Source organism: Euphorbia lathyris, chromosome 7 (assembly GCF_963576675.1).
Source record: "Euphorbia lathyris chromosome 7, ddEupLath1.1, whole genome shotgun sequence".
In the NCBI taxonomy this organism is placed as follows: Eukaryota; Viridiplantae; Streptophyta; class Magnoliopsida; order Malpighiales; family Euphorbiaceae; genus Euphorbia; species Euphorbia lathyris.
Genome location: NC_088916.1, coordinates 28,098,406 through 28,113,363, shown reverse-complemented (window position 1 = coordinate 28,113,363; position 14,958 = coordinate 28,098,406). Strand labels below are relative to the sequence as shown.

General features: G+C 32.2%; 1 protein-coding gene and 1 long non-coding RNA gene across 5 annotated transcripts; one reads left to right on the top strand and one right to left on the bottom strand.

Moving 5' to 3' along the window:
- The first annotated feature begins 448 nt into the window (after positions 1-448).
- On the top strand, positions 449-2,948 carry LOC136235009 (uncharacterized). Of its 4 annotated transcripts, none has more exons than XR_010691608.1 (4): positions 449-530; positions 636-834; positions 932-2,639; positions 2,728-2,948. It is a non-coding gene; the product is annotated as an uncharacterized lncRNA (long non-coding RNA). The 4 variants fall into 4 exon arrangements; XR_010691607.1 differs by having other exon boundaries at positions 636-1,170; positions 1,676-2,639; positions 2,728-2,947; XR_010691606.1 differs by having other exon boundaries at positions 636-1,170; positions 1,673-2,639; positions 2,728-2,947.
- Positions 2,949-4,893: 1,945 nt separating this feature from the next.
- On the bottom strand, positions 4,894-14,762 carry LOC136234960 (uncharacterized). Its single transcript, XM_066024465.1, has 9 exons — positions 14,633-14,762; positions 14,497-14,548; positions 14,334-14,407; positions 14,147-14,248; positions 12,056-12,202; positions 11,799-11,850; positions 11,588-11,661; positions 11,391-11,480; positions 4,894-5,054 (listed from the first exon to the last, which is right to left on the bottom strand). Exons 1-8 carry the CDS (start codon positions 14,758-14,760, stop codon positions 11,399-11,401), a joined length of 711 nt encoding a protein of 236 aa, XP_065880537.1. The 5' UTR covers positions 14,761-14,762; the 3' UTR covers positions 4,894-5,054; positions 11,391-11,398.
- Positions 14,763-14,958: the final 196 nt, after the last annotated feature.

Genomic DNA, 14,958 nt, shown 5'->3' with positions numbered 1-14,958 from the left:
ATTTTTTTTTGTCTAATTCGTACAAAAGACAGTATATTTTTAATATTTTTTCTTATTTTTTTCACATCCCAACATATGTTTGTGATTTGTTACTGATAAAATAACCCATGTGTAAAGTGTAGATGACAAGATTCATGACCGAGAAGACAATTTGATTAATTATTTCTCAAATTGACCCAATTTATCAACGTTATGGGCAAAATTGCTATTGGCTTCCAATATTAGGGGTAAAATTACACCATTTTAGACATTAGGGATAAAATTGCTCTTGCCCCAAAACGTTAGGAGCATTTTTGCACCTTAACCCATTTTAAAATTCTTAAATAAAAATACAATAATTATTTTTTATAATTGTATAACATTATTTATTAAACAATTTGTTCAAATAAATAAATTAATTAAAAGATAAACCATTCAACCCTAAAAATTATAAGCCTTAATCAATACATTGTTTTCTCTCTCACTCACTCACTCACTCACCCACCCACGCCTCTCCCTCTCCCCCTCTCTCAATTCTCTGTATCATTTAGGTACTTTTTTCTATTTTATACTTTTCTTTTATCTTTTTTCTATACTTCTCTGATTCAATTGGTTTTTTAACTGAGAATCCTTGTGTTATCTGAATCTAACGATAGGCTATGGAAGTACTCACGCTGCAATTTACGCAATTTACATTCCGACATCCATAACTTCACGATGCGATCTGTTTGTGTGGTTTATATTCATGGAATGCACCTCCTCCTCCTCCTCACCTGACATGGGTACCTATCTCGCTCTCCCTTCCGTTTCCTTCAAGGCTCTCGCGTTTGCTCTGCTTCTCTTTTTCTTGGTCAGGTCAGTTTTTATTGTTGATTTGAAATTAGTGTAACTGACTTTTTTTTTTAATTCCAAATGTTTCTGTAATTTGGTTTTTTCTGCTACAAAATAACAGTCATCAGAAATCATTGAAATACAGAATAAAGACACTTTACCAGGTATTAGAAGTTTCAAATGATTTGTATTTCTAACTTTGATCAATGTTAGCCACCTACAAGTAAGGGAGGAGACTCTTACTATACCTCAATTTCACGCCCTCTATCTTTTAAGGTTAATAACGATTCAGATTCAGTAAATGGTGCTATCTATGCATCCTTCAACCTCAAGAGCTGGGGCTGCTCTCATGATGCATAGGTAAAGCTATGAGTCTAGCTGCATTGCAATTGGTGGATAATGTTTTTGTTTACCATACCAATACTCATTGTTGGATCCCAAATGTTCTTTTTTTTGTTACTGTTTTTGTTTTCGTGTATACATTGTTTGGAATAAATTCTTATGATAAATGGACTCATTTAGAGTTTTACATGATTTTCACTTTCTTCAAATTAACTTATTAAAAAAAAAAACCAATGGATCCTCTTATTTGATTCTTTTCAAATTAACTCATTTATATAATCAAGATCATACTAGCTCTGGGATTTGGCATGGTATTTGGAAGTGAAAAAATCCTCATGGTCAGATTACGATTAATGCTGACAGATTGAGGCGCCATTTTTAATTAATAGTGTTGTTTTTCCTTGTTGTAAACAGAGGAAGGAGTTTATCTTGCATGTATTCAGGTGCCAATTTACTAATGGTATTGGCATATATTACTTGTGCCTTTCCTAAGTTCTTCTCTTATCTGAATTTTATTCAGTAGGTCTTTCTCTATGTGCGGGGCTGATCGCACAGTTGCCTTCTCAATAACTGTTTGGCACTTATGGATTTGGAGGAATGATAGTATTTAATGCAAGCAAGAAGATTCCTTGGAATTCGATTGTGCAGCGTTATACTAAGATCGTTTGGACCTCCAATGGTGGGTGGGGCTATAGGCTTCTTAGTTGGCTGGGTTAAGTTAGCCACAGATGGTTCCTGGTGTCTCCCTTCTGGTCTTGTTGGTGATGGGGTCTTATTAGAGATTTCAACTGTTGTTGGAAAATTGGCAGTTGCCAGAGTATTGGCTCTGTTTCTGCTCAACTTTGGGCTATATTTACAGGTTTGCAATTAGTAAAGTTGCGTTGGAATCTGATTCTTTCTAAGCTATTCAGTTTTTTAATGATAAGGTTGATATTGATGACTGATTAGAGTTGTTAAGAACCTATGTGCAGCTAACTGGCCGGGAAGCTAATGCTTGTGCTGATTTATTGGTGTATTAGCCAAAGCAAATTCTGTTAAGTTTTGAAGCTTCAATCATTCCAATAGAAAAGTACAAATATGGTGTATTATGGGGTGCATAAATTTGAAGACTTTTTGGCTAATTAATTAGCTCTTTATGTTGCATGACTATGGTTAAATTGAATGAATGGCCTATGTGTGCATTACTTTGTGCAGTGGAAAGAAAGACTGTTAATATTTATTGATTTTGGTGTGATAAGGAAATAGGTTTAACTTAGAGTTGTTCGTATCTATGAAGAGAGCTTTCAATTTGAGAAACAAACTCACGAACAACTTGAGGAAAAACTCTAAAATCAAGATGAGAAGATCAAAAGTCAAGATGAGAAGAAAAAAAAGAAACAAATGCAGACTTGCAAGCATCGGAAGATGAGTTTAGAGTTCCTTTTCATTCGATGCTTAATCTTAATGGAGGCCAAACTTTCTTAATCGTTTCCTTGTGAAGCTTGAAGGTATTTTTCTTCAATAATATATAATTATGTCATATTGTCTTCAATGATTATAATCTAATTTATTTTTTCTTTGTTTTGTTAAATGCAGATGAAGTTTTTCCTTCTATGGGTTTGGAGTTTGTTCAATTGTTTCAAAGCAGAAGATTGGTTTTACATTTAGTGTTGCTTTTAAACATTGTATTTCTTCTATTAATTTTATTAAGTTAGGATAGTTTTTGCTATTATTAGAATATTTTTCATTTTTATTGTGGGAATAAAGGAATATTGGATTGAGATATTAATGCTAATTCATTGATATAAAAAGGTATTGTTATTGTTGCAATTATTTGGTAGGATTATTTATATAGGTTTGATAAATTAGATTGGCACTATTTGTGTGTTTTACAACTATTCATGGATTTTTTACTAGTATTTTTTTTTGTCATAATTAAGTTGCAAATTGTGACAAATATAATGTAACGAATTGATTTGTCACAATTAAATAATTATATTGTGTTAAATTTTGCTTCTCAAAATATTATTTATCACATTAAATTAATTACAACAAATATTACGTTTGTCACAATATAGTATCAATTAATTGTAACAAATTTTTTTTGTCACGTTAACTGATTTAGTCACAATAAGTATCAAATTTTTGTCAAATCAACTCACATTTTGTGATTAATATAGATTTATAGTAACCAAATATAATACATGTTTTGACAAACTATTAGTCACAAAATATACCATAAAGCGACTAATGAAATTTCATTACAATATAATCTTAACAATTGAGACAAACTATATTTTCGTCACAATATACTTATTGAGACGAGCTTATTGCAACGAAATCTGTGACAATTTTTTTTTTGTCACAATAAGTATATTGTGACAAAATATGTATATGTTGTGACGATTTTTTTATCACAACACAACCTTAGAAATCAAATCGCCTTAGAACGAGTATGTCACAATGGTGGAAGTGAACCAAAAATATCATATCAATTGGTGAATATGCGGTATAATTTTTTTTCGTATGATGAGATACGGGTGGAAAAGCTTCCGTGTGATAACATTGTTAGTCAATTGATCTCAACGAGTGTCATCCTAATTGATTTTGTAGAATCAAAGGGTAACACATTAGATCCGATAACCTATAGGTGAAACTGAGATCAAATTGAAAAGACATTGAAAGGAATGAGACACAAGCCCATTAAATTTAAGGCGTAATGTGAAGGAAAACTTTACCTTGTTGACTGGAGATCCCAAGATCTAGGTTCAAATGGACAACCTTATTGCATGAACCTTGTGTGGTCACTATAGGGGTTAAATCCAAGTCCATTCCTAGATTTAAGTAGTGAGATAAAAATGGGGAAAAGATTAAGCTATATGCTTTTAATGATACATTATGCGTCAAAAAGGCTAAGCAAATAAATCACCTATTTCAGAGTGAAGTTGGGCCACTTCAAATGAGACTAGTGGGGCCTAGTTCTCTAAAACTCTAGTAGAACCATGCGATGTTCATAACCATAACGAACATAACTATAAGAACCAATACCGTGTTATGTGGGTATATGTGCGGAGTATATCATCATTTACACAAACGACAGAATAGTTTAAGGACATCGCATCTACTAGTCAGCTAGTAAAGTAAATATACTTTCACATCCTTTCATGAATAGTCGTGTTCATTCATGAATAATCGTGCTTGTTCGTGAATAGTCGTGTCTATTTATGGACAGTCATGTCCTTTGGAGTTCTATTTATATATAATGGACTGTCAAATTAAGAGACTATTGGAAAAAGAAATATTCTAAAAAAATGTATGTTTATGTTTGTTCCTGTTTTTCTAGTCCGGTGATAATGAATCTACACACGGTAAGAGTTTGCTTGCGTAATCTGTTGTATCATGGAAGACGATCGTTAATAGCAACGAAATCTTTTTTAAAGAGACTACTAATACAAGTCTCATGTTTATCTAACTCTTTTTTTACTTCTATTTACTGTTCATGCATTTTTCTGTATTGATTTTTTTTCAATAAGTTGATATACACAATTATCAGAATATTTTCCACACAAATAAAAAATTGAGTTCACAAAATATGTAATTTATTAAAACAAATAAATTCAATTTTTTCCTTGTCCCGTTGATGAAGACAAAGCCCCAAGTAGTATTTCAACAATTCAAGCAATCCAACCTCTAAGAGATTATTATTATTATTATTATTATCCCAGAAAAAGACAAGAACCTAAATTAAATATATTACAAGGATAAATTACAAATTGAATAAAGATAGCGTGTACATACAAACAATGCAATATTAAGTTCAATATTTACCAAACCACCATGCAATTTCAAGCTTTATTACCAGACAGACCAATTTTGTGGCATCGCCTGCTTTCATATCTACAATTCCTGTCTTGCTCTCTGCCCTAACCATCATCAAGTGTACAACTCTTAGATAACCTACTAAAGAGCTTTTTCCATCATTTCTCTATATGTAATGTAAAGTGCATAATGGTAGCAGCTTTTTTTACAAGTTTCTTGTGAAATATTCTTGTCTTTAAAGCAAACTTCACAACTCTAACCTAAGGAATCAACTTCTAGTAAACCATGGTGGAATGAATTTTTTATGTGTCTTAACCATACATTACATTCACAATGTTGGCATAACACAATATGAGATCTACACTAGTTCATTTAGACTATAATTTAGCAAGGAGCAACTAATAAAGAACGAGATATCCTCGATCAGGGGAGTGTGATTCTATTCTTCTTGTGTTTGGTTACCTATATGTATGTGTGTCGCCCCCTTAGTCTAAAACTAGACTTTGGATTAATTTTGCAAACTTTTAATCCACGAGGATTTTCTTTACAAATCGGCCAAACCATTGTCATGAAACTGATTGAACTAAAAGCTCAAACTCATAGTTAAGACCCAATCATATATCCATCTCGCCATGTGTTTTAATTCCACAAATTAATGAGGTTGCCAGAACTCGAACCCTCGACCGTTTGATCTTAGAGGCTCTGATACCATGTCATGGAACCGATTGAACTAAAAGCTCGAACTGATAGTTAAAGCCCAATCATATATCTTATATTAATCTCTGACAACTATAAGGTTTATTTTTGTACTTTTCTCTTAATAAAAGTAAGGGTTAATTCCAAAAGAAACATATATGTTACACTATTTTGTCGATGGAGGATTGTGACATTTTTTTATAAAGGACGACTGTGCTTGTTAACATTTGCAAATCGAGGACTTTTGGGTTGCCATTGCCAAATTTGACCATTAATGACTCCAGAATAATTTTTTTTATAAAAAACTTAATGATACTTTTAGCAACTTTAATTCTTCAACCTTTTAGTTTTGAGGTCATTTTGGTGATGTTTGGTGAGGAGAGACAAGTTTAATGTTTAGAGAGAGAAAACTCAAAAAATGATGATTTTAAAAAATAAATAATGTGGTTTTATAGTAAATGTGATACTAAACAACTTTAATTTTTAAAAAATTTCTTTTTGAGGCCGTTAAAGGCCAATTTTGGCAATGTCAACCCAAATGTCATCGATTTGCAAATGTCGACAAGTACAATCCTCGTTTTGAAAATAAAATAAAATACCACAACCATCCATATGTAAAACAGTGTAACTACAAGGGTTTCTTTTGGAATTAACCCTTAAATTAATTATTTTATAAATAAGTATATAAAGTTTAGTTAGGCTAAACCTAGCTAACCCTAAGCACAATGAGCAAGCCTCCATATACTTGTTTGAGAAAATAAGAACACTTGCGATCCTAGGTACGATCGGTTCAGGATCATGGGATCCTTTTCTATTAGATAGGAAGGGTTGTTGCACAAGTGAGAGAAATGTGATTTCATAATTGGAGTTTCAAGAATTTGAAGAGTAAGCTGTCACCCCATGTAGACTGATTCGGCCAAGACTAGTTCAAGCTTGGGGAGATTTTATTCTAGTGATTACAAGCTTCATCTAGTCATTATCTGTGAGTGTGCTCATAGAGGCAGTTATCTTTTCAACTCATAATAACGAATTAGAGAAAGCTTAAGCAACGTGAACATCTCTCATTCCATGGTGAAAGATGAATATATCCTCTAACCTTATTCTAGATGCATGATCTGTGAGAATCAGATGTTTTTATGTTTCATGTATTTTTCCTTCTTTAAACACGTCTGAAAAGCCATCAGTGGTATCATAGTGGTCGCATGCTAGATTTTGTTGGGAAAAATCGCCTTATTAGGATTGTATATTTATGTGTAGGTTATTGATTCAGGTTAATTAAAATTGGATTTTATGTTATTAATGTTTTATATGTTTAAAATATTTTTCCGGGTTTGAAATAATTACTTTATAATTTTCAGTTTTCAGGTTTTAAAATAGTCTTGAAGATCGTATTATGTTGCTGCAGTATGCTGAAAAGTGTTGTGTATATGGTATATATATATGTGTTTTAATTAAATTAATTTTATAAATTATTTATATTATTAGATAATATAAAGCTGCACATATAAAATTGTATACATATGCATAAGTTTGACAAGTTTTAATTTAAAATTGATATATATATATATGTATATGTATAGTAAAATATATATATGAATTTATATATGTACATATTTTATTTGATATATATTTGACAACATTATTAGATAATGTATTTTGAATAATAAGTTATATATATTTAGAAATTGGATATAAATGATATATATGAATTTTATGGATATAAATATATATTATTGGATAATATATTTTATATAGTAAAATATCATTGGCATATGTTTATATATAGTTGTAAATGGATATAATATTGGTATTATATATTTATCGGGCGAGGTCCATTTCAAAGCCTAAAGTTAATTTAATCCCAAATATAATTAACTCGTGTTAGACGCGATATAACATAATCCTAGTTCAAGTATTTGTTAATTGGATTAACAAATTAGGGTCCGTTTGGTTGCTGCTTTTCGTACTCCTTTTTGCCTTTTCATTTCAAAAGGGGAGTTTTAGGTGTTTGGTTAGCGATCTGCTGTTTGCCTTTTAAATCTGAAAAGCAGCATTAAGTGTTTGGTTAGTAACCTCCTGTTTGCCTTTCACAACCAAAAAGCAGCCTTTTACAAAAGCAGAGAATCTCTGCTTTTTGGAAAAGCAGTTTTTTCTAACAGCAAACAGCAAACCGTAACAGCAACAACAAACAGCAACAGTAGCCCCTAACAACAAACAACAAACCGTAACAGCAAACAACAAACAACAACAAACAGTAGAGAAAACAAACGGACCCTTAATAAGTTTAAAATCGATCATTTGATTTAAAAGTTTGTTTTGATGAATGTTTTTCAAAGGAAATAAATTAGGAATGTTTCCAAAGGACATAACATTCAAGTGTCATAATTAGAACCACCTATTGGATAAATAAATCATTGGATGATTATGGAGATTCAATTTATGCAATTTCAAACTCGATCGTGGAATTTTTAACTTGTAAAACAGTTCGGTTTTTGATGTGCTATATATTGTGCTTGTTTCGTGAGTGACATGAGTTTATGCTTTTAAAATTGATGGTTGTAATTTACTAGTTTCAAATACAGTCTGCAAGTAGTTTCTAGTATTTTGTAATTTCCTTAGATTAATAAGTTTTATTATGTAATCCAAGAAGAAGGAAAAAGCTCAGATTCAGAAGCCCTGACCAAGACTTGGAGTTGGAGCCAGAAATTCAAGTTTTCAATTTTGTAAAAATTTAAAACTTTTATAGGGTTGTACTAGATTAGTACATGTCATATCACTTTACTTTCACTATTTATTTATTTATTTTATAGCATTTAAATCGCGAGTAGAAGTCCATGGACCGTTTAAATCATTTCGAAAGTCGCTTTAAAATCAATAAATAAAATTCCTCAATAGTAAGTCAATAAATGTTTTCCACAAATGAGCCTTGTCAAAACATCGATTATCCAAACAAGGGTTGTGTCAAAGTCGGGTACATTGGGTTATTTTTATGAATCAATAGTTATGATATTAGATACGCTTAATGTCGGGTTGCTGGTTTGACTTAATGTGGACCGTATACAGACCCTGTCCCTAAGCATAGTTTGGAAAGTTCCGAAGTCCTATAAATTATTCCTTCCAAACCGAGAGTTACACAGGATATAATCAGATAGTCCTACCTACATAACTAAGGCTTAGGTATACAGACTCATTCATTCTGACTAAGTTGAGGCTAAATAGGGATCCCGATCCACTAAGTAAAATGAATACTATAACATGAATTGAGTTATGGGGACGTTAGTTGATTTTAGTGGGATGAAATAAAAGACTTTAACATTAACCAAGTTTAATTTTCATATGTACACTTGATAAATGGAAAACACCAATTCTTTTCCCTTAAGGTCCGTCCTTTGAGAAGGACAAGTTCAACGGTCATAATTTTATCGATTGGGCTTGAAATCTGTAGATAGTGCTTGTCTAATAAGAGAAAGAATATGTTCTGAATCAGACCTTGCCTCCCGTGCCTATTCAGAATGCAACTCAAGAAGTGTTAGACACTTATGAGAAGCATAAGGATGAGTCTCGAGATGTGATATGTCTTATGCTTGCAACGATGGAAGCTGAATTGCAAAAGCAGTTCATGGATCAACAAGCTTTCCGGATTACGAACAGTCCTAAGGAGATGTTCCAAGAGCTGGCACGTTAAGAATAGTTCTTGACTGTTAAGGCCTTGAATTCAGGTAGGATGGCTCTGGGTGCTTCAGTAAAGTGCCTACATTCTGAAGATGAATAGTTATATTGATACCCTTAAGAAACTGAAGTCTCTTATCTTGAGGGAGCTAGGTGTTGATGCTATCTTTGGTTCCTTACTAGAGTCTTATGATGGCTTCATCCTAAACTACATGTCATGAATGAGGAAAACTATGGTTGAATTGCATACGATTCTTAAACAGACGAATATTCAATCAGGAAGACAAGTCCGCTGTTGTTGGTGCAACAACGCTCCAGACCTCTAGGCAATGGAAAGAAGAAATCTCATCCCAATAAGGGGAAGAAGCCATTGCGACCAGTAAGAAAGGTTGCAAAAAGGGCTTACAAACCTAAAGGAAAGCAAAGGGTCAATAAAGGCTGCTTTTAGTGTCTCGAGATGGGTTATTGGAAGAGGGAATACCCAGTCTTCTTGGAGAAGCAGAAGAAGAATGAAGGTCATGCCTCATATTCAGGTAACTTCTTTAAACTTTGTTACTAACATTTGTTTCAAATGTCTAAAAACTAAGAAATGAAAGCAACAGCAACAACAGAGCATCATTGGATGTTCACACTCAATGAGGTTTTTTTTTTTATTACGTTATACATACTTTGTTTTTATGGATCATTTATTCTCATTTGAGATGGTACATTTGAGTTGTCCTCTGTTTTATTTCACTTTAGCATATTTGACATGTTATATACTTTCAGATTCAGTTTATTTAGAATAAATTGAATGTCATAGAGGCATTCTGTTTTATATATCTGATACTAATAAATGAATGTTTTACTTAAACAATCTTATTTAAAGAAGAAACAATTGTTTTATAACTTCTAGGATGTTGTAAATTAATTAAAGGTACATTGACATTGTTAAGAAAGTTATAAACTTATAACACAACTGAAACTCGAAGGATAAAGTGCTCGTTGGGTATACCATAAACTCTCTGCTCGTTTTTACTACCCCTATTAGATTGTGGCACACATTGGGGCTGTGGCCTACCCCTTAGAGCTACCTGATTCTTCCTGAATTCATCATGTGTTCCACATTTCTCTGCTCAAACCTGACATTGGCAATCACCCTTTTTCCGGTTATCTTCCTCCCGGGTTAGCAGGTGATTCTACTTCTTTTGTTTATCCGCAAAAGATTTTAGACACTCACACAATTCAGAAACATGGTGATTTCATTTCTCAATGGCTTATACAGTGGCATCCTAAGGGGATTGAGGAAACAACTTAGGAAGACGAGTTTGTGGTTAAAAGGAAGTACCCGAGTTTGAGTCTCCGAGTTTGTGATTAAAAGGAAGTACTCGTCTTCGAGTCTTGAGGACAATACTCCATCTGAAGAGGTGGCAATGATAAAGAACCAGCTAATATCCTCGGATCAGGGGAAGAATATGGATGGGCTGAAAGTTATGAGGGTTTATATGAGGAGAAATTATAAGGAGACTAAAGATGCATCATATGGCTGTTAGTTATGCTAAAGGATACAGTAGGAATAAAGTTTGTTATCCTAAAGGGTGAGCTAGCAGCCTAGGTGAGGTTTCGGCTATAAGTTTATAGGGGAGGAAGATTAAAGGAGGTTGTTTTCTCTGTGTATGTTTTCTACTTAAGTAGGGCACTCCTCTAGGATGGAGAGGGGAGTGTGATTCTCCCTGTGTTTGTTTAGTTCCATTAATATAATTCAATTCCTTACTACTCTACTATTGATATTTTGCTTGAGCATTACCTGGTTTATTTCCTTTCAGCAACATTAGATAAATTGTCTTTCACAAACTCCTTTATATAATACAACTCTTTAGCTTCTACAACAAAAGCAACAACTGTTGTCAATGAGACATGAATTCTTGTTGGGGGCATTTCTGAAAATGTTCCATCAAGGCAAGGACGGGGATGGAGGAACCACTCCCCATCCCCACCCTGCATGTTTACAACCCTAGCATATTTATGAACTCCAAAATAACTAAAATTGAGTGCAAATATTGAAATAAAAGTAAAAAACATGTAAATTCAGTCACCTGTTCTCTCAGTTCAATAAAACTAGATAGAGTGGGTCTTCATAAGTAAGTTGCATTAGCTTCAAAACAATATAGACAGAAGCACAAGTGCTGAAAAATTTGGAGCAATAAACTATCAGTGCTTGATTCATTCAGCATAATATCATAATATATACTTAGATGATTGAAACTATTTGAGAGTGAAAATGATGCCTTACCTGCCAAATATTAGAAGTAAAATTACCCACAAGCAAGCAGTGAGCCAAGTTGATTCCTTGTAGACTACCCATACCTGTCAAGGGAAAAGAAAAAGAACATAAGTTGAGCATGGTCCTAATTAACTGAAATTCAAGACACAAATAGTGTCACTATTTTAAGTTTGAAAATGAGATGGAGCATAAAAGAAAAGGAATGAAATAATTGACATACCAAAAGGACAGTGAGATCGATGTAGAAGTCAACTACCTTGTCAGTATTCCACCTACAAATAATTTAGCAACACAATATATACACTGTTATGTAACCGTTTTAATCAAAAGCTCAAGCTGATAGTTAAGATCCAATCAGACATCTTATATTAATCTTTGACATATACAACCTTACAACTGTGAAAGCAGATTCCAAACTGTTGGTATTCAAAAAACACAAAACACTTCTATAATGATATGAAGGTAAAAAGAACTTACGGAGTGTAAAACTCTTTAGTTAAGAAAAAAAGACCGCCAGTTACCATAGTGTACGTCCAAATTGAGAACATCGAACAACCCAAAACGATAAAAGTAATTCTTGCAGCCAAGACAGATGAGTTTTTCCTTTTCTGCTCCAATACATTCCTAAAACCACATGATTTATCAAAAATAAGACAATGTATCAAACTGAGATACGCATGCGCATGCAAACTTGGTGTTCATTAACATACAGAAGATACAAAAAGAAAGAATTTAAGTGAGAGCTCAACTAAGTTTAAGATTCTCTTATATAAACGACAAGTTTGCCTTTTTACATAATTTTATTTATTATATTAATACAATAATGAAAATTAACATTATTAATAAAATTATATTATTAATTAGTATATTTTTAATTAAAAATAGATAATCAAATCTATAATAATTTAGTATTTTAATTTAAATATATCTTTCATATAATATCTATTTTACATTGTATTTGTTATATTTGCACCATTAAATTTATAAATTATTAAGGGAAAAATACAAAAATAAACCTTGTGGTTACACCTGTTTTCGAACAACACCAATGTAATTTAAAATTTTGCAAAATAGTACCATGTACTTCATTCCGTTAGCAAACACATACCAAGCTCAAAAATCAATTGAATTTCTCTCTCTAAAAAAGAAACAATCTCTCCAAATGAATTGAAAAGAGTTTTTTTAGATGTCAGTGAACAATCTGATAGATGAAGCTGCGAGTCATATCAAGAAAATGAAAATGAGAATACATGAACTTGAGCAAATTAAAAGACAGGCATTACAAGAATATAATAATGATCCTTGTAGCTCATCTGATTCAGATTTACCAATTCTAAGGGTAAGTAGTAGTGATTTTACTGGTCTTGAAGTCAATTTGATTACTGGCTCCATTAAAAACTTCAAGTTACATCAAGTTATTCAAATTCTTCAAGAAGAAGGTGCTCAAATTACAAGCTTTTCTTCCACTGTCAAATCTGATCATCTTTCAATATACACAATTATATCTCACGTTTATACTTCAATCTCTTTATTAATTGGATTACATATGTGAAATTGATTATGTATAACATGAATTTTGTGACTGTCTTTGCAGCCAATGTGTTCTAGAATCGGAATAGAGACCGAGAAAATTGCTGAGAGATTACAAGACTTGATTTGCAGTTAGAAGTTCTGCTTTTAATTTGCCCGCCTCTTTCAATTGGTACCAGAAAATGTGTCTATAAAGCATTTTAAGCTTTTGAATTAATTAATGATTGATTCACAATATGTAAGTGATTATTGTGTTATTATGTCTTTTTAAGATGTTTTCAAGACTGAAAGAGTTTCCATTGATTAAAGGGTAAATTAACTAAAGGGTAAATTCAATTGATTTGGAGAGATTATTTCTTTTTTAGAGAGAGAAATTCAATTGAGTTTGGAGAGAGAAATTAACAAAGAGAAGAGAGAGAAAGAAGAACAAAAATAAAAAAATGAGAGAGATGGAGAAGATGGTGTATTTGATTTTTAATTTTTATTTTGGGGTTATTTGTGATAATTAGATAATAAGGGGGGTTAATTTATAAAATAAATAAATATAAGGACCAAATTACTCTTTTTCCTTTGACTTTTAACACCGTTAGTCAATTTGGTATGTGTTTGCTACCGGAATGAAGTACATGGTACCATTTTGCAAACTTTTAAACCATGTGAGTGTTGTTCGAAAACAGGTATAACCACAAGGTTTATTTTTGTGTTTTTCCCAATTATTAATTAATAATCGATCAAATGAAACAAACTAAATAGTTATTAATGTTTTTATTTTATAACCTAATCATTAAATTTAAAATTTATTAAACTCAAACTTTATTAAACTTAAGTTATTTCCAATTATATTTAGTAAAATTGTAATTTAAAATAAGATACCCGAGAGACAATAAGAAAAGCGATGTTTAGGCTTTACCTATTAACTTCAATTTTTAGTTCAATCGGTTTATTAACAACATAGTATTAAAGCCTCTTACACATTTGCCGACAAGAACAATGCAAAAAAAAAAAAACATAAACATGTCAGAAGTTCTTAGTACATACTTGTGTTCATGACGCAGTAGAACATGGTATATCGGATCTTGAGCAGATTCTTGAGGCGACAATTTGAGAAATTGAATGAAAACGTAGGCAGTTGTGGTAATGCTGGAAAGAATAGATAAAAAAAAATTGATTTAATACATAAGATGAAGCGAGTTAAGATAGAAATAAGAAAAATAAGATGAGTTACCTGCCGAAAGACAGAATAAGAATTATCCAAACAATTGCAGAAATCAAGTTTGTTTCCTTGTAGTAAATCCAAATCTGGTACGAGATTCTAAGTGTATAATAAGTGCACATAAACCTAGCTAAGACAAAAAGAAATAAAAAAAAGGTTGAGTTAGATATATTACCGCAAACTGTAGTGCAATGAGGTTAAAATCAAGCAAAGAAACCACCGTCAACCTGAAAACAACACAACACAAAACAAAAACTTGTGTTAATTAAATTCATCGCGTAGAAATGGAGAGCAGAGAGCATAATAATTACAGGGTGAGAAGAACGTCTTTGCGAAAGGGAAGTCCATCAATGTAGATTGCGTAAATCGTAGTGCCAGTCATAATGCAACATAGTACCAAGAACAAACTTCTTAATCCGCTCGCCAGAGTAATTCCCATTATATCTGCAGGCAGAGAAATAACATAAGTCATAAAGATGGATGTCCAAATAGTGGTAAGCAGTGGTGGAGCCAGTATTTCATAAACGAGAGTCTAATTTTAGCCCTATGTTTTGGATAATTTTCTAGAGTCCAGCCCGTTGGAGCTGAGCAATTTATTTTTTACTGTTTGAATCTGGAACCACTAGGTTGAGAAGGT